Below are 24,599 nucleotides of genomic sequence, written 5' to 3'. Positions count from 1 at the left end.
GAAAATCGCCTTTAAAGTTGTCCAAATGAAGTCCTAGCAATGCATATTACTACTACTACTAATAGATTTTTATATATTTACAGTAGGAAATTTACAAAACATCTTCATGGAACTTTTTTTGGCACAAAATAAAAACCAATAATTTTGACCCAATGTATTGTTGGCTATTGCCACAAATATACCTGTGCGACTTATGACTGGTTTTGTGCTCCAGGGTCACATATAATTTAATAATACTAAATATAATTTAAATAATGCACTTTAAAAAAAACTGTAGAAACCACTTTTTTTTGTAAAGTCAATTATTACCAGCTTTTATGTATTTTCATGGGCGTTGGAAGCAACAAAAAAATGTGGGTGGGTCCTCAGAAAATTTTTACTGGAGTAGATGCCATTTACATTAAGTACAAATATATCGCCTTGTTTGCTAAACATCTGGTTGGGAAAGACAAAATTACGGAAATCACTATGTTATTGAGAGTGGCAATAGTGTAGGGGTAAGACGCATGGCTTCAAGTTTTGACGCAAATTGACCCGAGGTTTGAATCCGCCTTTTGCTGAACTCACTCTACTCCCTTTTCTCATCACATATCAGATCGGAAAGGCATTTATTTCAATGAAAATGAAGAAAATATTAGAAAAGTGGAAATAAAGCATCTAACGTGTTTAATAATAAGTGTTTATCGGTTTGGGGTAGGTAAACAGACGTGCTGAATTAGAGATGATAAAAGTGAGTGGGTCCAATATCATTCATCTTAAAAAACCCACTTGTCCCACCCACATAAAATGGTTCCGATGCCCATAATTTATTTATATATTTCAGCAACTGCACAATTTGTCATTGCATCTCTTTCAAAATGTCATTTCTTCAATTCTTTGTATCTCAAAATGTTTTTCCCAAAAAAGAAAATTGGATTTATCCAAATCAAGTACTCACCCTCATTTTCTTCCAAACCCATATATTTTTCTTCTGTAACATAAAAGGAGACATTAGGAAGAATGACGTTCATTGTATGGGTAAAAGATGCTATGGAAGGAAATGCAGACGGTGACTTCTGTTCATAACCTTCTGCCCAACGTGTTTTGTGTTCCATTTAAGATAGAAAAGTACTGCAGGTTTGGAACAACTTGAAGGTGAAAGAAATGACAAGAATATTCATCTTTGAGTGATGTTCTCCTTTTGCATTATTAGATTTCATGCACTGATCTAAGATCAATACCCACTCAGTTTTCATCCATATCTCTGCACAACATTCTTAGAAAACACCATTTCACACTCCTCACTCTTTATGTTTCTCCTTGACCCCTTTTCCAGTCTTTCTCCTTTTTATACTCCAGTCATCTCTCTCTCTCTCTCTCTCTCTCTCTCTCTCTCTCTCTCTCTTTCTCTCTCTCGCTCTCTCTCTCTCGCTCTCTCTGTTCCATTCACATTTAGTCTGAGAGGCATGACTGAATGCTTTCTGACAGCCATTGCTGATAAATAAAGCGATTGACAGTCTGAATGCTTCCCTCAGGTGAGACTCAACACACACACGTCCAATCGTCCTTCACACTTTTACTATAATCTCACCATTTAATTTCATCTAATGTACAGCTGCAATCATGCACACACACACACCTAAAGATGTTTGCTTGATTTGAGTTGTGCAGTAGATGATGTCCATATACCACAAAATACACCGTGTGTGTGTGTGTGTGTGTGTGTGTGTGTGTGTGTGTGTGTGTGTGTGTGTGTGTGTGTGTGTGTGTGTGTGTGTGTGTGTGTGTGTGTGTGTGTGTGTGTGTGTGTGTGTGTGTGTGTGTGTGTGTGTGTGTGTGTGTGTGTGAACGGGCTAATCACGTTTGACAGGTTGAAAGCTACATTTTGGCCAATAATTCATCCGTCATGCCCTGAAGGTTAGCAGTAGCCATGGAAAACACTCACACAGGTTACTGTATATCAGGGCGGTAAGGAAGCATCTTTGTTGTTTGACTTCCTCACAGGAAGAGGGTGCAACTCCCTTAGTTGATGGAGAATATATATACACATTCAAGTTGAACATTGCTGAGCAAGGTGAATATAGCACAGAATATGCTGTTTTTTTTGTTTGTTTTTTGTTCAGGCCCTTGTTAATAGTAAATGAAAAGAGTAAGAAATAATAATAAATACAAATTCAATTTAGTTTTTCCTCCCATAAAGTGTTCTGAGCTCAATTGTAGATAAGTGGCTCGACAGCTCACCCTGCTGGCTGGTGCCACACAGTGACGTTATGATGCATGGCTTATGTTCAGAGTAGCAAAATAACACACTAGTCTTGCTATTGCTCTTAATATTGTACATTTGCAGCCTCTTTCTCAAGATATTGTTTGATAAAGTCACTATAAACATTTTTTTTAAATTATATATTATAAATTATCTGTGCACATTTTTAAATGCATGTGCCCCTATAATCAGAATAACTTCCCTCCAGATCCACCAATAGCAAACCACAAACATCCAATCAATTCTCGATGTTCAAAATCAAGTCCCGCCTTACATTTGTTCTTGTTTGAGAAGCCTTTGGCTGAATCCGAAATCGCTCCCTAAACCCTCATTCACTATTCCCTACATTATTCCACAAATACAGTTCACTTGAAGGAGTGAATGACAACGAGTGGGTGAATTGGGACAGCCGTTGAGTGTTCATTGTTTGTACACTCGTTATTGCGGTGCATTGTGGGATTGAATGAGTGCACTCAAAACGTCCACTATGGTTTCGGACACCACTACAAATGGCTGTCCCCTCAAATAATGCCCTATTTGAGGATATAGGGGGCGATTTCGGATTCAGCCATTGTCATGACAAATCAGGTCTTCCCTCAAAATCGGGTGTCCCAACAACTGTCAGTTAATGATTATCCTATAGGAATGATATTAATTCAAAACACGCATAGTTTACTATATAATGTTTACGAAAACACATTAGTGCTTTATTAAACCAATAAACGTAATTTCTTAGACTTGACTGTTAATTCATAAATAATAAGAAGAATAATAGTCTATTAAGTGAATAATTGAACAACATTAATTTGATTTAATTTTACATTTATTTATTAACTGAAATATTTGGACATTTTAACACTTAACACATAATTACGTTGACAGAAGTTAGCCTATTTTCAGGTGCTGAAGTTAGCATATAGAAAATCGCAACTTTTCATTTTCCGTCGGTCTTAGAACATGATCTACAGAAGAGTCAAGTTTAAAATAGGAAAAATATCTAAAGTCTTTGGTCATTTTTTGAGCGAGATGCTAACGGTCTAATCAGATTAAATAATCTATGCTAAGCTATGCTAAAAGTGCTACCGCCAGACCCGGAGATCGGGTCAATGGATTCAAAAACTGTAAAACTCAACTTTTTAACTCTAGGGGAGCTGGAAAATTAGCCTATTTTCAAAAATAGTGGTGTGTTCCTTGAAGTGCAAATGTGTGTTAGCTATAAGGCTAATCGCTTCTCTGTAGGCTATTCTAGTATATAAGCTAACTAATACAGACATAAATGGTCATTATAACGTAGTTGAAACAGCATTTATCATAACATGATTTTGTAGGAATTGTAATCAGGCGCTAAAGAGAGTATCTATTAAAAGCAATCTGAACCAATGGGATCGCTTGGGGTCGTTAAGGAGACCCAGTTCCCCTTCGAGGGAACTCGAACTGCGTCATCGCGATGACACTTCGGGGAACGCCCCTCGCGTAAAGCGTCTGAAGAAACTGTAGAATCAGCCCAATCCGATTGGTGTTGTGTGATGACGTAGTATGTGACGGCATACCAGGAAGATACAAAGAGACGTCTGAACGTAACAGAGATAGCTTTTTTGCTCTTCAGCATGAGCGCTCTGTTTGTTCAGTCTGAAGGTGTTGTTACAACGTGAAAGAAAGTATTTAAAGTATATTATGGCGAGCGAGCGTTTCAGGCTGTGTGTGCACCCGTGTTCGCGCTACATTACGGGCACGGACACACATCAGCTTTGTGTGCAGTGTCTCGGCGTGCAGCACGCCCAGGCCGCTCTTGAGGGGGCGGCTTGCGGTGATTGTGAACTGCTGCCGCTGAGGGTGCTGCGCTCGCGGCTGGCCGTCTTTGAGGAGACCGGTCAGCCTCGTGAGCCCCGCGGTTCCGGGCCTGCGTCTGTTGAGGCAGCGCGGTGCCGTAGATCGTGGGGCTCACAGCGGGATCTGTCAAGAGGATATGGGACTGCTGAGGCATCTTCCCTATCCTCCTCTGACGATTCTGATATCCTCCCGCCCCGTGTGGAAGCCCGCGATGCGGCTTCTTCCAGCGGGGCGGAGGATCCGGTTCTCAGGCTGTCTGACTCTGAGGAGTCAGACAATTTGAGGATCGAGGTGGATGATGTGGGGCTTTCGCCACCCCACACGCCCGCTATGGAGGAGCTGGTGGAGGTTTTAACCCACGCTGTGGCCAAGCTGAGTTTGGATTGGCCACAAGAAATAGTGGACATCCAGCCACCATCTAAGCTGGATGAACGCTTTTTCAGGCGTCGGGTTCAACCTCCACGGCGGGGCCTTCCTTTTCCCCCCGATCTGCATAACGAGTTGTGTAGATCGTGGGAAAAACCCTTCTCAGCCCGTATATCAAATCCCCCAGTACTCGACTTTGCTAATGTGCTGGGGACGGCTGAGTTGGGGTATGCAGCGTTGCCACAGGTGGAAGAGGCGCTTGCGGGCCACCTCTCACCCGGGGCCGCTGCATCATTGAAGGCTCCGTCGCTGCCCACTAAACCTTGCCGCGACACGTCCAAGTTAGTCGGCAGGGCTTTTAGTGCGGCAGGTCGTGCTGCTGGTTGTCTGCACACCATGGCGGTCCTGCAGGCATACCAAGCCGACCTCCTCAAAGAGCTGGATGAGGGCGAGGGACCATCTCCGGATGACGTCACCGAGCTCAGGAAGGCAACGGATTTGTCTCTCCGCATTACCAAAGAGACGGCTCGCGCTGTGGGCCGCTCTATGGCTGGAATGGTATGCGTTGAGAGGCATCTCTGGCTGACGCTGTCGGGAATCAAGGAGAGCGAGAAACATTTTCTCCTTGATGCCCCGATCTCGCCTTCTGGCCTCTTCGGCGGGGCAGTGGATACTGTCGTCGAGAGGTTTCAGGAGACGAGGAAGCAGTCAGCCGCCTTCCAGAAGTTCTTCCCTCGCCGCTCGGGCTCTGCAGTTAGAGCAGGCCCGGGTGGGCAGCCCGGACCCTCATCCAGCTCATCGCACCGCGATGTGCAGAGGCAGAGTGTCGCCTCCCGCGCCCCTCCTGAGGGAGCTTGGCAAAGGAGGCGGCGCTCTCGCAGGAAGCTTTCTCAGCCTAAGAGCGACCTGAGGGACGTCATCCAGGCTAAGAAGGCTCCCAAGCGGTCCTAGCTTCGACAGGACCACTGAGAGTCGTCCCCCACAGGGTGGAGCGATCGAGGTCGTTCCCACTATAGGACTCTCGGGGAATCGTTGCTGCGCTCCCGCCGTCCAAGCCGCTTCGGGCCGCATCGATTCCCTGCGCGCGCGCACTGAACCAGTCGCCTCCATTAGGACTTGCGACAGTTCAGCAGTCGCGTGCGCCCTGCTGACCTCTTCCCCGACGGCACCCTGCTGGTCAGCCGCTTCAGGGAGTTGGGGTAGAGGCTCGATTAACACCCGAGGCTGGCCTCGAGAGGCTAGTTCCCTTAGTAGATTATCTCGGCGTATGGTCATGCCTTCCGGGTATATCTGCGTGGGCCCTGTGTACTGTGGAACGGGTTACAGACTGCAGTTCGGTTTCCCTCCCCCGAAATTCAACGGGGTGGTTCGGACTGTGGTCGGTCCCGAGCAGGTGCGGGTGATGGAGCAAGAAGTACGCTCTCTGCTGGTCAAGGAGGCTATAGAATGTATTCCTCCACCAGACAGGGAGTCCGGGTTCTACAGCTGGTACTTCATAGTTCCCAAGAAGGATGGGGGGTTGCGTCCAATTCTAGATCTCAGGCATCTAAACCGGTCTCTGAGGAGATACAGGTTCAGGATGCTCACAATTCCAGCCATCGTGACTCAGATCCAGTTCGAGGACTGGTTCGTCACGATAGATCTGAAGGACGCATACTTCCATATCTCCATCCTTCCAGCTCACAGGAAGTTCCTGCGGTTCGCTTTCGGGGGCGAAGCGTACCAGTATCGGGTTCTTCCTTTCGGCCTAGCTCTCTCCCCTCGCACCTTCACGAAGTGTATGGATGCAGCACTGGCTCCGTTGAGACTCCAGGGCATCCGTATACTCAATTATATCGACGACTGGCTGATTTTGGCTCAGTCGTACGATATGGCGGTTCGACATCGAGATGTCGTTCTAGCCCACATAAGGTGCTTGGGTCTCAGACTCAACACGAAGAAGAGCGTGTTGACGCCCTCCCAGAGGACTACGTTCCTGGGGGTTGTATGGGATTCGACGCTGATGCGGGCACAGCTGTCCCCCGCACGCGTGGAGTCCATACTGGCGATGGTCTCGAGAGTGAAACTGGGCCGCAGCCTCACTGTGAAGCAGTTTCAGAGACTGCTGGGTCTCATGGCAGCGGAAGCCAACGTAATTCCGTTCGGTCTGCTCTACATGAGACCCCTCCAGTGGTGGCTGAGAACCAAGGGGTTTTCCCCCAGGGGGAATCCTTTCCGTATGATCAGAGTAACACGCAGATGCCTTCGTTCCCTCGTCATGTGGAAGAAACCTTGGTTCCTGTCCCAAGGGCCAGTGTTGGGAGCATCGTGTTGCCGGAAGTCCGTTTCAACAGACGCTTCCCTCACTGGTTGGGGCGCGGTCATGGAAGGCCGCTTTTCCAGGGGTCTGTGGGGGACCCGGCATTGTTCCTGGCATATCAATTGCCTGGAAATGCTGGCGGTCTACAAGGCTCTGAGGAGCTTTCTCCCGGACCTCCGCGGCCACCATGTCCTGATACGATCCGACAACATGTCGGCAGTATCGTATCTAAACCACCAGGGGGGCCTGAGGTCGCGCCCTCTTTGCAGACTGGCGCATCAGGTCCTTCTGTGGTCCCAGGGGAAGTTGTCATCCCTCAGGGCGATGTACATCCCCGGGGACCAAAATCAGGGAGCAGACATCCTGTCGAGGCAGGGGCTGAGGCCCGGGGAATGGCGACTCCACCCCGAGGTGGTGGAGGCTATGTGCGAGCGGTTGGGCCCGGTGGAAGTGGATCTATTTGCGTCTCAAGAGACGTCCCACTGCCCGCTGTGGTTCTCCCTCACTCATCCGGCCCCACTGGGGCTGGATGCCATGGCACAGACGTGGCCCCGGCTGCGTCTGTACGCTTTTCCCCCGATTGCTCTGCTCTTGGGAGTTCTGGAACGTGTCCGCCGGGAGGGCGTCAGCCTTCTCTTAGTAGCACCCCGGTGGCCCACTCGAGTATGGTTCTCCGACATCATCGACCTGCTGGACGGTCCCCCATGGCAGGTCCCTCTGAGGAGGGACCTGCTGTCTCAGGCCAGGGGTACGATTTTCTACCCCCGGCCAGAGGTATGGGATCTCTGGGTCTGGCCCCTGAGGGGGCTCAGTTCCTAGCAGAGGGCCTGTCGGCGGGTGTTGTGGAGACCCTACTCAGTTCCAGAGCTCCATCCACCAGGAGGTTGTACAGCCTAAAGTGGAATGTATTTTCCACTTGGTGTAGAGAGCGGGAGGTGAACCCAGTTAACTGCCCGGTGGCTTCAGTGCTGGAGTTCCTTCAAGACCGCTTCTCCGCCGGTCTTTCCCCGTCCACACTTAAGGTGTATGTGGCTGCCATTGGGGCTTTCCACGCACCTTTAGGTGATGGGACATTGGGAAGGCACCATCTGGTTGTACGATTCCTCCGTGGGGCTCGGAGGATGAGGCCTGCGGCTCATTCCAGGGTCCCAACCTGGGACCTGGCAGTGGTGCTCGAGGGGTTGGCTGAGGCCCCCTTTGAGCCGCTGGAGTCGGCTGAGGTGAGAATACTGACCTTCAAGGTGGCTTTTCTCCTTGCCATCACTTCTCTGAGGAGAGTGGGGGACCTCCAGGCCTTGGCGGTCACGCCGACTTGCCTGGAGTTTGCCCCTGGCATGGTTAAAGCCATCTTGCATCCCAGCCAGGGCCAAGTGCCCAAGGTGCCATCCAACAGGGCAAGGTCAGTGGTTCTCCAGGCATTCCATCCTCCACCTCACGTGACGGTGGAAGAGAGCCGACTTCACCTCCTCTGCCCCGTGCGGGCATTGAGGATCTATTTGGAGAAGTCTGTTCCGTGGAGAAGGTCAGACCAGTTGTTGGTGTGTTTTGGCTCACCCAAGAAGGGGCTGCCTGCGTCCAAGCAGACGATCAGTAGTTGGATTGTCCAGGCTATAGCCATGGCTTATCAGACGGCAACTTGCCTTCACCTTTAGCCGTGAGGGCCCATTCTACTAGGAGCATGGCCTCCTCTGTGGCCCTCCTTTCTGGAGCCTCTATGCAGGAGATCTGCGAGGCGGCGGGGTGGGCCACCCCTCACACCTTCATTCGTTTTTATAGTCTGCATCTCCCTGAGACGCCTGGCGCGAGAGTGCTCGCCCCCTAGTTGTGCCTGGTTTCCAGCTTCACACTGGGGTGGGTATGATTGGTGCGGGATAGTTGGTACTCGTTCCCCGAAGTGTCATCACGATGACGCAGTTCGAGTTCCCTCGAAGGGGAACGTCTCGGGTTATGACTATAACCCTTGTTCCCCGAGAAGGGAACGAGACACTGCGTCTCGTGTCCACCCAATCATCAGAGCGCTCGCTTCATCGCAAAGAACGCTATCTCTGTTACGTTCAGACGTCTCTTTGTATCTTCCGGGTATGCCGTCACATACTACGTCATCACGCAACACCAATCGGATTGGGCTGATTCTACAGTTTCTTCAGACGCTTTACGCGAGGGGCGTTCCCCGAAGTGTCATCACGATGACGCAGTGTCTCGTTCCCTTCTCGGGGAACAAGGGTTATAGTCATAACCCGAGACGTTTTCGGGGTCACTACACCATTTCACTCAGATATACATCACAATAAGGAACAAAAAAAACCTATCGCAACTGTTTCATGCCAAATTTACGTTCAAATATTTCTACACAAAATTGGATTAAAAAGAATAAATGTAAAAAAAAAAATAATAATTTACATAAAGAAAACAATTAAACATGCTGCATAAAAATAGTGCATACTGCTAAAAAAGTGTAGTGTGCATGCAATATAGCGACAGCATTATTACCATACACTCCGTAACAACAACAAAAAAAACTTCCACAGGACACTTGTTAACATAATTAGTTTTATTATTTTCGTAGCTAATTTACAACAAGCATCTCACTGAAATGAAACATCTTTTATAATTCGATACTTTCATTGGTAAATCTCTCTTTTAAGATAAATCATTTAAATATACTTTTGCATCAGATGGCATTGTTGTATTTTCATAATATTCTTTTTTAAAATAAAAGCAATATGTTCAATCTGTTCAGGATAATTAGAATATGGCAAATACAAATCAATAAAATACATTTGATTCTTTCAAATAAATTGATAAATTCAACTCATAATTCATTATAGTAAGAGTGAATTCATATATTTCTCTTGGTAATACATTGTGTTGTGTGTGTGTGTGTGTGTGTGTGTGTTTTGTGCAGTTCATTCAGACAGCAATATACGTTCTCATTTTTTATTAGTTATGTGGCTAATAATATGATTCGGGAAATTTATGTATGGGCTAAGTTTAGAAAAGTATCAGTATGTGGTATGTATAATGCGTGCAAATATTTTTTTTTAGAAATTTCACAGTAAAGTTGAATTTTTACTTTCAGGTTTCACATTTGATTGTGTGCAGCTCCACTTTGGAAAGCACAGCAAAAGCGTCTCAGTCTTCACACGAAACCCCCATGTAAACAAAGCAGTAAACAATTAAATAAACCATTATATAAAATCTATAAATTAAACAAGAAAGAAACTGTCACTGCACTCCAAACACACTTAAATATCGAAATTCAAACGCAAAAAAGGCCAAAAGAAAACAAGTGAAAGTAAACAAGCCTCCAGATTGCTCTGTTTTCTATCGTTCATCATGTCTGATCAAATCTTTCCTTTAATAAGTGCAAATGTGTTTCACTTCATCTTCTTATTATCACCTACAAAAACCGTCTGTGTTTCCACCAATCACGATGGTGAAGTTCATGGCATTGATTTAATGAAATCTCACTAAATCCCAAGCAAACCACTGGACTGTGTTCTGGACGCTCCACGGTTTTCGTCCTTACTTTAGACCTTGAATATGATGCCCTCTGAGCTCAAAGCACCGTATCGATTTTTACCGCATCGCTGTCACGGCACAAAAGGGTAAAAAAGCCAATTTATCATTCTGCCATTCTCATGTCGGCCAGGGTGGAAGTGGGCGCTTTGTCAACCCTCTCAGAATTATGAGTAAAACTGTTTACAAATGAGCGGGAAGGGCAATTAGTTGGAGGCAGGCTTCAGATTGTTAAACTTGGCTAACTAAGCTGATTATTCCCTGGCATTACAGCCATTCATTTATCTCATCAAACATAATGAACCCATGATCGTATTCCAATAAAACTCCGGCATCATTAAGACCCGCTCCTCTTCACAACATAATCGACCCACCAATTAACTGGTGCGATGATGTCCACTGACCGGCCATTGAGATGCATCAAAGTAGCCCCATTGGTTCGATTACGAGAGTTAATTATAATCTGATGTACAGCGTTAAAAACATTGTCCAATCCACCATTTTCCTGATAGTGTGTGTGTGTGTGTGTGTGTCTGTGTGTGTGTGTACAGAGAGTTTATAGATGGGCTGAATGAATGGCCATTAAGGCTACGTTCACATTGCAGCTGATTGGGGCAAACATAAAAAATTAGCCAATCACCTGAGCCGTAAACATCATGTGACTTCAGAAAAGAACACATCTTGACGATGCTGAATTTCCAACCCAATCGAACTATTTTACAAGGTGGCGATTTCGGATTAATTCATATGTTTTTTTTTTTATTTAACTCTTTCCCGCCGTTGCTGGAATTTTCCGGCTTTCCGTGTTTTCACTGTTATACGGTAGGGGGCGCTATTACACATTTTCTGAAAGAGTACTGAATCTCCCGATCAAAACACATGACAACAAGCAATGTCATATGTAAGGTTGTAAAATAAGGCGATCACCAACATTAAACAGTATCAAAACTGCCTAATGTTACTGAATGTAATGTCGACCTAGGGCGAGCTACAGGACTGTGAAGCTTTGTGGTGTTGATGGACTCCATCTACTCATCTGTGTTTGATCACCGCTCTGAATCTGATCTGGATGTAATCTTTGACAAAAACGTGATTTTCTCAGCTTTTTGCTCAATGTTCCTGTTTATAAAAAGTGCCCACATTCAAGTGTTGATCAAAAAAATGCATGTGGCTAGAATAACAGCAGAGGGTCTGTTCTGTCTTTTGATATATTGCATGTTCAGATATTCATTGAACAAAGTATTCTGGGGGCCATGACATTTTTGTGAAAATGATAAAAAATGTAGGCGGTGGCTGGGAAATTAAAAAAAAAAAAAAACTGGCGGGGAAAGAGTTAAAAATAAGCGTGAAGCTCCACCCCTAAACACAACCGTCAGTCGGGCGTAGGCAGATTTTTTTGAAAATGGGATCATACGAATTAGCCAACAATTCACCGAAAGATAAAATATCTATGAGATTGTGTTGATTTTCTGATGACAGTACATGCAGTCCCAAAGCTAACGACTATCCTGAGCTGTGATGTCAGCATACGAGAAAAACATTCAACAAAATATGGTAAAATGTTTGAAATGTATATATATATATATATATATATATATATGTATTTATTTCATTAAAATAAGCTACTGGCTTTTAAAGGAGAAGGATGCTCAGAAAAGGGTGTAATTACGGCACCTACCAGCGTGGACCATGTTTACCGGCCAAACCTTGACCTCCTAGTGTGTATGATCAGGTTAGTTTACAACAATTTAACCCCTTAACTGTCACACTTTTCATATCACATATTTTAGTAATCATCATAAATTACTAGGTATCATTAGGAACAATACAAACTCATTATTCATTGGACATTGCGTGACCATGGAAACGTTACTCTAAATTCTTTAAGCAGGCTCCTCCCCTAGTGGGCGGTGTCAGGTTTCTTGAGGTTCCATATTTTGTGATAAAAGTAACATTTGGACAGAAATGTATTAATTTGTTACAGAAATTAAGTGGTTGACACCAGGTGGCTATTTTTGGTACAGCGCCTAAACAAAATCTCATAGGAACTTCCAATTTTTGTGACATCAGGCCCTATTTTAACGATCTGAGCGCATGGTCTAAAGCGCATGGAGCCTTAGGTCGTGTCTGAATCCACTTTTGCTAGTTTAAGACCGTGTGTCCACCAAAGGTCCGCGTGAAGGCCGGCGTATTCAATTGTTTTCGATGGGAGCGCCGCGTTTTTAGAACGCCATGAGCGTAATGAGGCGTTGAGCGAGTATTTCACGCTCAAGCGCAGAGCGGTCAACACTTTTCACCCAGCCGGCCAATCAGAGTGGAGGAAGGGTGGGACAAATACAACTCCAACCAACCACAACATTCTGCTTGTACAACGTCAACAGATGAAAACAAACAGTAATAATGGAACAAAATTATTTAAAACAAGAGCCAGAGCAAATACTTTACATTGTATCAGCATTTTTATATAGAATCAATACAGAAACAAACTATCTGTGAAATGAGATGCTAGTAACACTTCCGCGGATATTCCGTATCATAAGTAAAGAGTCTCAACTGAAAAAAACACTGCGCTGCCAGAACGCTTTCAAGCGCCCACAGCGAGGCGTTTTCAGCAGAGAGCCTATAGCGTTTTCAGCCGGCTAAAACGCTTTGGTGGACAAGCAGTCTAAGGACGGAAAAAAACGGTCAGCGCACCCGGTGCATGGTCTAAAAGTGTTGTGCCTAGTCTCTTAATGAGGCATGGGTGTGTTTTGGGCTTAACGTGCAATAAACCAATGAGTCTCATCTCCCTTTCCCTTTAAAAGCCAGTTGTGCTCGCGCCATGGCGGATTCGCTATTTACATGGCGGAATTTGCGAGCGGAAAAACTGAACGCTTCTCTAGCTAGCGAGGAAACGGGTCTGCTCATCCAATGATGCCTGCTTGCTCTTCATTACTGCAAACAGGTCATTCTGATACATGCGATGACTATCCATTATGATATGTAGGCATTTTTATATTTATGTACACAATAATAATCTTTGACATTTAAATCCTTTAATTTTTCATATTTAAAAATGTTTGTGTGCTGCGCTTCCCTGTGTGTGTAATAAGCAGAGTTTACTCGCGTTGTGCACACGCCTATAGGTGCATATTACTAACACACCCTTTAAATAACACAAAAAATACTGCACTATTGACCAGATTTGTGTTGGTCAATGGCGCAGTCGTTTTCAGTTCTTCAAATTAGAAACGCTCCAACAAAGCTCCTGAACACACCTGGTTTTCAGACCAGCACGCCCATGGGCGAACAGATGGGCGCGAGTGCATTTGCTATTTAAACAACATGACGCTGGACGTGAAAATGATAACTGCGTCAGGCTGAAACTAGCAAAAAACACTTGCGTCGCGTCTGGAGTCGCATTGCGCCGGGTGTATGATAGGGCCCATTAACTTCAAATTTGGAACACAATGGCTTTGATTTTATAGTAATTTTAGGGTAAACATTACTTTTTTTGAAGTGCTTTCACATCAGCAATAATCTGCTGAGCGTATTCTTTAAAACAAGACCCAACTACAACCATTTGCATTCTCACGTCTATTCTCAGTTAAGGGGTTAACTTGACATTCATCATCAAACGCTCGATTGACCTTTGCTGTGAAAACGACAGAGGACAGCCACTGGCTACATAAACAAAAATGATATTATATGATTTAAATAATGCATAAAAATGTCAAGGTATTCCTCAGGTTTCAGGAGCGGTGACCGGTGTCTGATACGGGCCACATTTTAAAGGTCAACCTCACACACAAAAACCGGATTTGAGCAGAAAGGTGGAACTCGTCCTGCGGTGTGAACGTAGCCTTTCAGCACAAGCGTGATCTAAACCAAACCGAAATCCAACGGGCACGTAAAAATGACGCCGTTCGATAATTGGACGATGACTTCAAGATCCAAGCATGGCTAAAATTCGTTACATTGTGAGAAGATTAAGGAAGAGCCCGATATTGCACATTAAAGAGCAGCCTGGAGTCTTTGTGTTTGAGAGCTGTGGCGCTCGGGGAAATAATCCGACCGAGCAAATGAATTTCAGCTCAGAGGAAAACATCAATCAGGCTATTGCAAGAAGATCCAGATAGAAGGCGGCGAATGTTAGAAAATCCATGTTGGCGTGTGTCTAAATGTGCATGTTTACATGTAAGCGCAAGAAAATCAAAGAAAACAGACCCCGGAATATCAAGCATGTGGCTTTCTATGATGTGCAGAATGAGAGTCGCGGTCTGCGTCGCTCCTTTTTGTCTCCTTCTTCTCCATTCAATGTGATGATGAACTAGCTGCAAACGATTTAAGGGGAACATTCGAAAGGGCTGAGGCCCACTCAGAACTTCCTGGATCTCAGGAAGCACACAACAAGCACTTCAAATTTGTAAAAGGAATTAAACGCCCTTGATGCTGATAACTGTGGGTGAAGAACGTCAGTCTCTGAGTAGTCGTAATATCTTTGATATTGAAGATTTCAGCGCATTATTGATACTGATAAATATACTTCTTTCATAATTCAGTTCGATTCACCTTTAGTATTGTAAAAGGAGCTCCTTTAATCAGGAACAGCTCTTGAAAGTCTCATTCCAGTAAAAGCCAAGGCGGTCGCTCATCTCTCTCCACTTCCTGTCTTGTTGGGAGAGAGCGAGAGGGAATCTGACAATATACAAAATTTCTTTGTAGCATCCCAGTTCGTGACAGAGTAAAAACAGCTCACCAGTCCTGTTTGAGAGGACGTAATTCAGAGAGAAAGCCAGAAAGAAACCGAGACGGAATGAGAGAAAGACAGAGAAAGGAAGTTAAAAGCAGAAAAAGGAAGTTACAAAGCTAGGGAAAGGAGGAAAAGAGAGGCAGAGGCGGCGTGGGCAGCTCCGTTGCTGTTCCGCTCCGTCATTTCCTGGTGTCTCTGTGACTTCTCCCTGCCTTTCACTCTTCCCATCTCTCTCTCCCTCTCTCTCTCTGTCTGTTTCTCGTGAGCTCTACGAGTCGGAGCTCCGCGGTCCAGGGCAGGCAGGCCGAATGGTGACTGGGCGAGGTGGTTTGGCTCTGGATGGACTCTCACAGACGCTCCCTGGTGGGAATCCAGATATAAGGCCCTGACTGCTCCTCGATCACAGTTTTCACCTTGTGATAAACCTCCTCGAAGCTGTCGCCCTCCACGATCGCTGCGATACAGACAGAACAATGTATCAATTAAGCATTTTGTCACATTAACATTGATGTTTCCATGTCTTTTATTATGTAATTGGTCATAGCCATGTTTCCTGTTTCAGGTCATGTGATTCCCTGTTCCCCTCACGTGTTCCTGCCATGTGGTTCCTTAGTTCAAGTTTCATCTTCTGATTTATTGTCTTGTCAGGTGCCTATCAGTTCTTTGTTCTCATTGGTTCATTGTGTTGCTTACTTTCAGGTGTGTCTTATTTCATTACTAAATAAAGCCCTCAAGTTTCCATTGTGCCTTGTCTAGCTTTGTTGTTGTAACCTGCTGTCGGTCAAGTCAGGTGAGGTGAGGTGAGGTGAGGTGAGGTGAGGTCAAGTCAGGTGAGGTGAGGTGAGGTCAAGTCAAGTCAAGTCAAGTCAGGTGAGGTGAGGTGTGGTCAGGTCAGGTCAGGTCAGGTGATGTGATGTGATGTGATGTGATGTGATGTGAGGTCAGGTCAAGCCAAGTCAAGCCAAGTCAAGTCAAGTCAGGTGAGGTGAGGTGAGGTCAAGTCAAGTCAGGTGATGTGAGGTCAGGTCAAGTCAAGTCAGGTGAGGTGAGGTCAAGTGAGGTGAGGTGAGGTCAAGTCAAGTCAAGTGAAGTGAGGTCAAGTCAAGTCAGGTGAGGTCAAGTCAAGTCAAGTGAGGTGAGGTCAAGTCAAGTCAGGTGAGGTCAAGTCAGGTGAGGTGAGGTGAGGTCAAGTCAGGTGAGGTCAAGTCAAGTCGAGGTGAGGTGAGGTCAAGTCAAGTCAGGTGAGATGAGGTCAAGTCAGGTGAGGTGAGGTGAAGTCAAGTCAAGTCAAGTCAAGTCAGGTGAGATCAAGTCAAGTCGAGGTGAGGTCAGGTCAGACAAGTCAAGTCAAGTCAAGTCAGGTGAGGTGAGGTCAAGTCAAGTCAAGTCAAGTCAAGTCAAGTCAGGTGAGGTCAAGTCAAGTCATGGCCGGGTCAAGTCAAGTCAAGTCAAGTCAAGTCAAGTCAGGTGAGGTCAAGTCAGGTGATGTGAGGTGAGGTCAAGTCAAGTCAAGTCAGGTGAGGTCAAGTCAGGTGAGGTGAGGTGAGGTGAGGTCAAGTCAAGTCAAGTCAGGTGAGGTCAAGTCAAGTCGAGGTGAGGTGAGGTGAGGTCAGGTCAGGTCAGGTCAAGTCAGGTGAGATGAGGTCAAGTTAAGTCAAGTCAGGTGAGGCGAGGTGAAGTCAAGTCAAGTCAAGTCAGGTGAGATCAAGTCGAGGTCAGGTCAAGTCAAGTCAAGTCAGGTGAGGTGAGGTCAAGTCAAGTCAAGTCAAGTCAAGTCAAGTCAAGTCAGGTGAGGTGAGGTCAAGTCAAGTCAGGTGAGGTCAAGTCAAGTCAAGTGAGGTGAGGTCAAGTCAGGTGAGGTCAAGTCAAGTCGAGGTGAGGTGAGGTCAGGTCAGGTCAGGTCAAGTCAAGTCAGGTGAGATGAGGTCAAGTCAGGTGAGGTGAGGTGAAGTCAAGTCAAGTCAAGTCAGGTGAGATCAAGTCAAGTCGAGGTGAGGTCAGGTCAAGTCAAGTCAAGTCAAGTCAAGTCAGGTGAGGTGAGGTGAGGTGAGTTCAAGTCAAGTCAAGTCAAGTCAGGTGAGGTCAAGTCAAGTCATGGCCGGGTCAAGTCAAGTCAAGTCAAGTCAGGTGAGGTGAGGTCAAGTCAGGTGAGGTGAGGTCAAGTCAAGTCAAGTCAGGTGAGGTCAAGTCAGGTGAGGTGAGGTGAGGTGAGGTGAGGTGAGGTCAAGTCAAGTCAAGTCAAGTCAAGTCAAGTCAAGTCAAGTCAAGTCAAGTCAAGTCAGGTGAGGTCAAGTCAAGTCGAGGTGAGGTCAATTCAAGTCGAGGTGAGGTCAGGTCAAGTCAGGTGAGATGAGGTCAAGTCAAGTCAGGTGAGGTGAGGTCAGGTCAGGTCAGGTCAGGTCAGGTCAGGTCAGGTCAAGTCAAGTCAAGTCAAGTCAGGTGAGATCAAGTCAAGTCGAGGTCAGGTCAGGTCAGGTCAAGTCAAGTCAAGTCAAGTCAAGTCAGGTGAGGTGAGGTGAGGTGAGGTCAAGTCAAGTCAAGTCAAGTCAAGTCAAGTCAGGTGAGGTCAGGTCAAGTCAAGGTCAGGTCAGGTCAGGTCAGGTCAAGTCAAGTCAAGTCAAGTCAAGTCAAGTCAAGTCAGGTCAAGTCAGGTCAGGTCAGGTCAGGTCAGGTGAGGTGAGGTGAGGTGAGGTCAAGTCAAATCAGGTGAGGTGTCAGGTGAGGTCAAGTCAGATGAAAACATGCATTCATACACTGCGCATAATTTTGCCTGCATTAAGATGTAAAAATTATTTTTAGTGATACAGTTCATAAAAAAACAGTAATTTTCATGCATTTTTTGTCTAAATCATATGTAAATCTGGCCATTAGTGTGGCTTAGTAATTAGTAAATGTGTTTTCTTCCAGGACACTAGAGGGTGTTGCATGAAACTCACCAGAGAAGCACTCCAGGAAATCTTGCTCCAGTTTGATAGCGCGGTCCATACCTTTCCTGGCTTGTTCCTCAGTTAAACGTGTGTTGATCTCTCTGGATAATACAGCACAGACCCCATCAGTTTACTAGCTTACATAGCTACATTTACGGCTAAACATACATAGGCTCAATTTTGAGTTGAAGTTGACTTGAAGTATTTGTGTAGTTGTTTGCAGTTACGTACAGGACGTTCTCCAGTGATTTGGGCCGTACGAAGATGGCGATTGGGTGGAGCTGTGCAGCCTGTAGCCTACGAACCGCATTTGCGGACACATCCAGAATACAGTGTTTTCCCTGCTGCTCACGAACACACAAAAATACACACATATTAAGATTTGCAAAAATGATACACAAGTTCAATGTTTTGTCCAGGGCTTGACATTAACGCCCGCCAGATGTGTGTGTATTTCAGCAGTGGCGTGTAACGCAGTCACTCCTACTAGCCACTTTGTTGGGCTGAATTTTATATATACATTGTTCAATTCTAGTCTTTTAAAAATGCATCTGGAATAGTAAACTAAGTGCAAATGTCAAAAATATAGATTTTTCTAATACTAATTTTCCTCAGAATAGACACACAATACCAGCTGCTCTTTCTCTCTCTCTCTCATGATCTCTCCGACAGCGAGTCTCTCCAACACACTCGCTCGCGTCATTTGCTCCGGATGAATATTGTTGCTGTTACAGGGGTTGAATTTCGGCATGGGATTGCGTGTATTGCACATAAATTTACTCATTCCCGCAGATTTTGTGCTCAAACACCCAAAGTGCGCGCACATAAATCCCGCCTCTGAGTACTTAATTCTTAGTATTTAAAAACTACTAATCTTTTTCGCTGCTTATTGCTCTTAAACAGTCAAATACACACAAAATGTCAAAATGCTGGTCTTGGCGAGTATTCACGTAAACACTGCCATTTAATTTGTTGCATTTATATAGAGCTTTTCTGGGTACTCAAAGTGCTTTAAATATAGAAGGGGAGAATCTCCTCATCCACCACCAATGTGCAGCACCACCTGGATGATGCGATGGCAGCCATATTGCGCCAGAACGCCCGCCACACACCTGCTTATTGGTGGAGAGGAGACAGAGTGATGAAGCCAATCACTATATAGGGATTATTAGGAGGCCATGATGGACAGAGGCCAATGGGCAAATTTGGCCAGAATGCCGGGGTTACACCCCTACTCTTTTTCCGAAGGACATCCTGGGATTTTTTTATGACCATAGAGAGTCAGGACCTCGGTTTAACGTCTCATCCAAAGGACGTTCACTTATGTTTTAAGTGTTTTAAGTGAACGTAAACAGTTGAGAAAGAAAACGCATGTGTAACAGTATAATGGATCTGTGCGTCAGGTCTTAAAGTGACAGCAGCCTAATATACTAGCTGCCAAATTATGAGATGTTAAATATCTATATGGCAATTTTTCCCCATGATATCAATGTCAAAGTGAGTGCTGAGTGGCTAGTATCTTTGGAAAACCACTAGCCACAATGGCTGGTGAGCAAAAAAGTTAATGTCAAGCCCTGTTTTTGCCCGAAACTCTGATCTGACCTGTTCTGCCACCTCTCGGACGCTCTGAACGCTGGTTCCGTACAGGTGGCTGTTGTACTGGCCCGCCTCAATGAAACGATGGTTCTGAATGTCTTTCTCCATCTGTTCCCGCGACGACACAAAATGGTAGTCCCGCCCATCCACCTCATACTCCCGCTTGGGTCGTGTCGTATCTGAGAAAGAGCGATGATCATCTCATGACTATGATATCATTTACACTTAATGGCAGTGTGTGACGGGCGTGTTGAAAATGGCTGTTTACTGCTTATCGTAAGCTGTTGGCAGAGACATTTTGGGCAAGTTTCAAAATACTTTTTTTTTTAATGAAATCACTACTGTGAGAGCAAAATATAATTTATTCTTTGTGATGACAAAGCTGTATTTTCAGCATCATTACTCCCGTCTTTAGTGTCAACTAATCCTTCAGAATCTAATATGATGATTTGCTGCTCAAGAAACATTTCTGATTATTCGAGTTGCTTTATATGTTTGTAGAAACTGTGATACACTACCATTTAAAAGGTTGGGGTATCTTTTTAAAAAAGTGACACCAACACTTTTATTCAGCAAGGATGCATTAAAGCCACAGTATGTCATTTTTCTCTGCTAGAGGTTATTCAAAACAAAGGCATAGTTTGATGACGCCCTGATTTCGCAGAGCTTTTATTCTGCCACAGTCGCCGCTTCCGCTTCTTCCGCTCATGTGTATGTGGGGTAATGCAGCTCTGTTTTATCATGTTAGATACATTTGAGTGTGTTAAAGTCATGTTATAATGTTACTCTGTCGGTTCGCTCGGCGCTACTATGAGACACTTGTTCACACTGCAGTGAGCTAGAGTGATATTAGGCATGGTAAAACCTGGTACTCGCGGTAAATTGAGAACACCATATTTAAACAATAAGACTAACTGTGTTGAGCTGTATAATAATGATTAGTTTACTGTCCATGAATGCATCCAAACAGTTGCTCACCTGTCTAATAAAACACATCATATATTAAAGCATCTTTGGTATTTCCATGGTTTCTACAAAATAAAACCATAAAAATTGATAGGTGACGAAAATTGCTTATTTCTCTGAATTTAAACATTCTTGGAAACATTTGGGATAATGTAAGTACAAAAGTCAACGAGATATATAACACTGTTCTAGTGTTTTTTGGATATCTAGTGGATCTTACATATTGTGCCTTTAAATTGAGCAAAAGTGACAGTAAATACATTTATGTTACAGAAGATATTCATCAAAGCATCCTGAAAATTGTATCATGGTTTCCACAAAAATATGAAGCAGCATTTTTGATACGCAAATCAGCGTATTAGAATGATTTCTGAAGACGGAAATTGCGTGAAGCCAAATCAGACCATTGTTGAGCAAGCTCTTGGCACTTTTGTGAGCTATATGCATCTGAGCGTGACAACAGAGTTGAGGAATACTTACGAGGGACACAAGAGCCAAACTTGTCTGGGAACTCAGACAGCAGGTCATCATTCACTCTGTCCTTCACCGGGCCCAGAATAATGATCGGCCTCGCGTAGTGCACTAAACAGGATGAGAGATGAGACAGAGACTCTACGAATACATACACTAGTAGACAAAGCAAAAATGGAAGTGAGGAGAAAGAACAATATGACATAAGCTAAAAAAACTCAGTGGCTCAGTTCCCAACCCTAGTGACCCTAGTGTGCTCCCCATACAAAAACTGTAGGCAGCAAAATGAAGCTAAGAAAATGCTTAATTTTGCAAAACATCCATAGAAGTGCAGCACAGGCCCGTCAATTTTACGTCAGTTTCAAGTCACAAATAAGTATTGTTTTCAGGAGGGTCTCCCTCGTTTGAAATCGCGGGGTAATCGTCACCAGTAGTTGATAGTTAATATGTTAATATGAATCATCAAAAAGGTTTATAGTGAATGTGGCATACAGTGATGATGAATATATCCAGTTCACTGTACACAGAAAAAAAAAACAAAGTATACTTTGCACGTTTTCTTTGTGGATAAGGCTGACAAGTTTATTAAAAAATATATTATTATTCAGTACTGAAAGGCAAGTGCAAAAAGTACCTGAAAACCAGGGCTTAAAGGGATAGTTCAACCAAAAATGAAAATTCTGTCATTAATTCTCACCCTCATGTCGTTCCAAATCCAAAACCCACAAGACTTTCGTTCATCTTCAGAACACAAATGAAGATCTTTTTGATGAAATCTGAGAGCTTTCTGACCCTTCATTGACAGCTACACACTACCACTTTAATGCTCATAAAGTTCATAAAGAGATCATAAAACATTGAGCGGTTTAGTCCAAATTTTCTGAAGAGACTCGATCGCTTTATATGATGAACAGATTGAATTTAGGATTTTATTCACATATAAACGTTCATCAACATAAACGGAAGCTTAAGCATGATCGCTTGACATGCAACGAGAACCAATGAGGTTCATTCTCGTGTTACGCAGCACGTTTGAGCTTCAGCAAGAGGTGTGTTTTCGTGCATCAAGCAGGTTCGGTTGAACTTCTGTTTATGTTCACCGCTCAATTCATATGGATCCGTTTTATGATCTCTTTATGAACTTTTTGAAGCATCAAAGTGGTAGTTGTGTAGCTGTCAATGGAGGGACAGAAAGCTCTCAGATTTCATCAAAAAGATCATTTGTGTTCCAAAGATGAATGAAAGTCTTACGGGTTTGGAGCGATATGAGGGTGAGAATTAATGACAGAATTAAAATGTTTGGGTGAACTATCCCTTTAAGTAAAAGTGGAGATACCTTACAGCGAAAATGACTCCATTACAAGTCACAAGTCACCAATTCCAATATGACTTGAGTAAAAGTCTTAGAGTATCTGATTTTAGCAGTGCTTAAGTATTGTACTCGTTCTGAATATAGGCTCGAAGATGCACTAGTCCTCAATAAGACATGCCAGTGAATGACAAGACATTTGCTAAAATCGACACAACAGACTCAAAAATCAAAAGTCTCAGTAAACTTGGAATTTTTTTGAGAGCTCCGACTTATCATCTTATTATTATGGTAACAGATCTTAGTCAGGGTAGTGCCATATTTAATTTTTGATAGGAATGAAAACGAGGCTGAGAGGGATAGAAATACAGTGTTCAATGGATTGTACTGTTGTGTAACAGCATACCGATTGTTCAGTTGATGAAACATCTTTCTGAAAGAAAAAAAATGTTTTAAATGTTGTGAAAACTAGGACCTTTATACAGTGCATGCCATTACAAAGACTGTACGTCTATCCCTCACAGCCTCATTTTCATCTGTGTTTTATTGAATATGACGTCTAACCTAACTAATGTCTATTACGACATGGTGTGAACGCGGCACATGTCCTCATCTCATATATGAAAAACCTGCAATTCACAACTACCTGCTAATGCACTCACATTCGTTGTTGACAAGTTTGGGTGAGTAAGGGCAAAACGCACAAGATATAGTACCTTCAATGTCCTGTAGATGGCGATATCGCTTCTTTTGTTGCAGAAATTGCTGCAGAAAAAGTTTGGTGCCATGCAAAATGTAATGAGTAATTGCATTACTCATTACAAATGTACTGGAGTACATAATCAAAAATGTAGTCAAGTAGAGACTAAAAGTTGCTGGTACTCCAAGTACAGAGTAGCCAAAAAGATACTTAAGTACAGTAACTAATCACATCTACTCAAATACTTGACACCACTGCTGAAAACTATCTATAACAATAGCTACATCTAGAAATATCTGATTTCACATTAATAATATTCAGCGTTAGTCCAGTCCACTTTACATGAGGAGTGCTATTTGTGTGGTTGCTGTCTACATATGTAGTTTGAGCCACATACAGTATGAAGTTTTTATTTAATTTAGATTTAATGCTGCCTAGACTGTAGAAATCAAGGTATCTCACTGGGGTTTGTATCAGAGCCAATGTATAAATGACTCAATTGAGTTAGCCAACCTTCCACTTGTGCAACTGTCTCGTAACTTCGTACTGCCTCTTCCCTTCCTGAGAGAAAACAAATACACATACATCAGTTTCTGTTTGCAATACATTCAACAACAAAACATGAAACTGTATATCGGTATTCTGGCCTGTGTTGTGCTGAGGGAAAAGATGGTTGTAACTCACCCTGTGATCCTGTACTGTCTCGACTTCGGTCCTGTCAAAAGGCAAATTAAAGGTACATCGCTTATTAAATTGTATTAGACTGTTTCCTACACCAGTTTAGATGTAAACATCCAGTTATTGCATAATTTGTCCTGGCATAATCATATTAATGAGATGAGCACTCATCCTTGTGAAAAAGAACTACAATTTAGTATACTTTTAAAAAGAGTACTTTTTTACGGCAACAATATACTTAAGTGTGACCTGAATGCAATGTTTTCAGACATTTAGGGCCCTATTTTAATGATCTAAACACATGGTCTGAAGCTCACGGCGCAGGTGCACTTACGGCAAGCCCGAAATCCACTTTTGCTACTTTAAAAAAAAGGGTTGTCCCTAGTCTCTTAATGAGTCATGGGTGTGTTTTGGGCATAGCATCCAATAAACCAATCAGAGTCTCATCTCCCATTCCCTTTAAAAGCCAGTTGCGCTTGTACCATGGCGGATTTGCAAGTCCCAAAACGTTGGCGTGTTCCTTTAAAGCATGACAACAGATTATTAAAACATAATGTTTTAAAAATGTACTTTAAAATAAAACTTTTAATTTTACATTATTATAAGTTTACTCTTTATGTACACTTAAGTGGTCTTTTATTTCATTAATATAAGATCTGCAAGTAACAATTACCGGTTTCAAGATAAACCACGATAAAATGTACTGACGGTTAGTAATATCGTTTAAAAATGAATTATCATTAAAACAGCGCGTGATTATCACGATTTTGAAAACTTGCGGTAAATCTCGTCCAGTCAGCTGCTGGTGCAGCGCAACGCTGTTTTTTGAATGAGAAGAAATGGCAGAAGGCAGTGACAGCACTCGGGGGATTGAAGGACCAAAATCTGAGGTGTGGTCATATTTTGGCTTTTACAAAAGTCCTGAGGGAAACTTAATCGAAGATGGTCACCTTGTCTGCAGAAC

At 43.9% G+C, this 24,599-nt stretch overlaps 1 protein-coding gene across 2 annotated transcripts in view; it reads right to left on the bottom strand.

Annotated features, from left to right (window-relative positions):
• Positions 1-9,281: 9,281 nt before the first annotated feature.
• Positions 9,282-24,599, bottom strand: part of dlg4a (discs, large homolog 4a) — a 192,361-nt gene continuing 177,043 nt past the window's right edge. For both annotated transcript variants that reach the window (XM_079815479.1, XM_079815480.1), the window contains exons 16-22: positions 23,642-23,672; positions 23,471-23,518; positions 20,958-21,059; positions 19,518-19,690; positions 18,147-18,259; positions 17,925-18,016; positions 9,282-15,442 (exon numbers count right to left, since the gene is read on the bottom strand). In XM_079815479.1, coding sequence (XP_079671605.1) covers positions 15,336-15,442; positions 17,925-18,016; positions 18,147-18,259; positions 19,518-19,690; positions 20,958-21,059; positions 23,471-23,518; positions 23,642-23,672 — 666 coding nt within the window. In that variant the 3' untranslated portion in view covers positions 9,282-15,335. The remainder of the gene's footprint in view (positions 15,443-17,924; positions 18,017-18,146; positions 18,260-19,517; positions 19,691-20,957; positions 21,060-23,470; positions 23,519-23,641; positions 23,673-24,599) is intronic.

The sequence above is a fragment of the Gobio gobio genome (genome assembly GCF_949357685.1).
Source record: "Gobio gobio genome assembly, chromosome: 4".
Classification (NCBI taxonomy): Eukaryota; Metazoa; Chordata; class Actinopteri; order Cypriniformes; family Gobionidae; genus Gobio; species Gobio gobio.
Note: the sequence above shows the minus strand (reverse complement) of the source record. Positions and strands in the feature narration are given on the sequence as shown.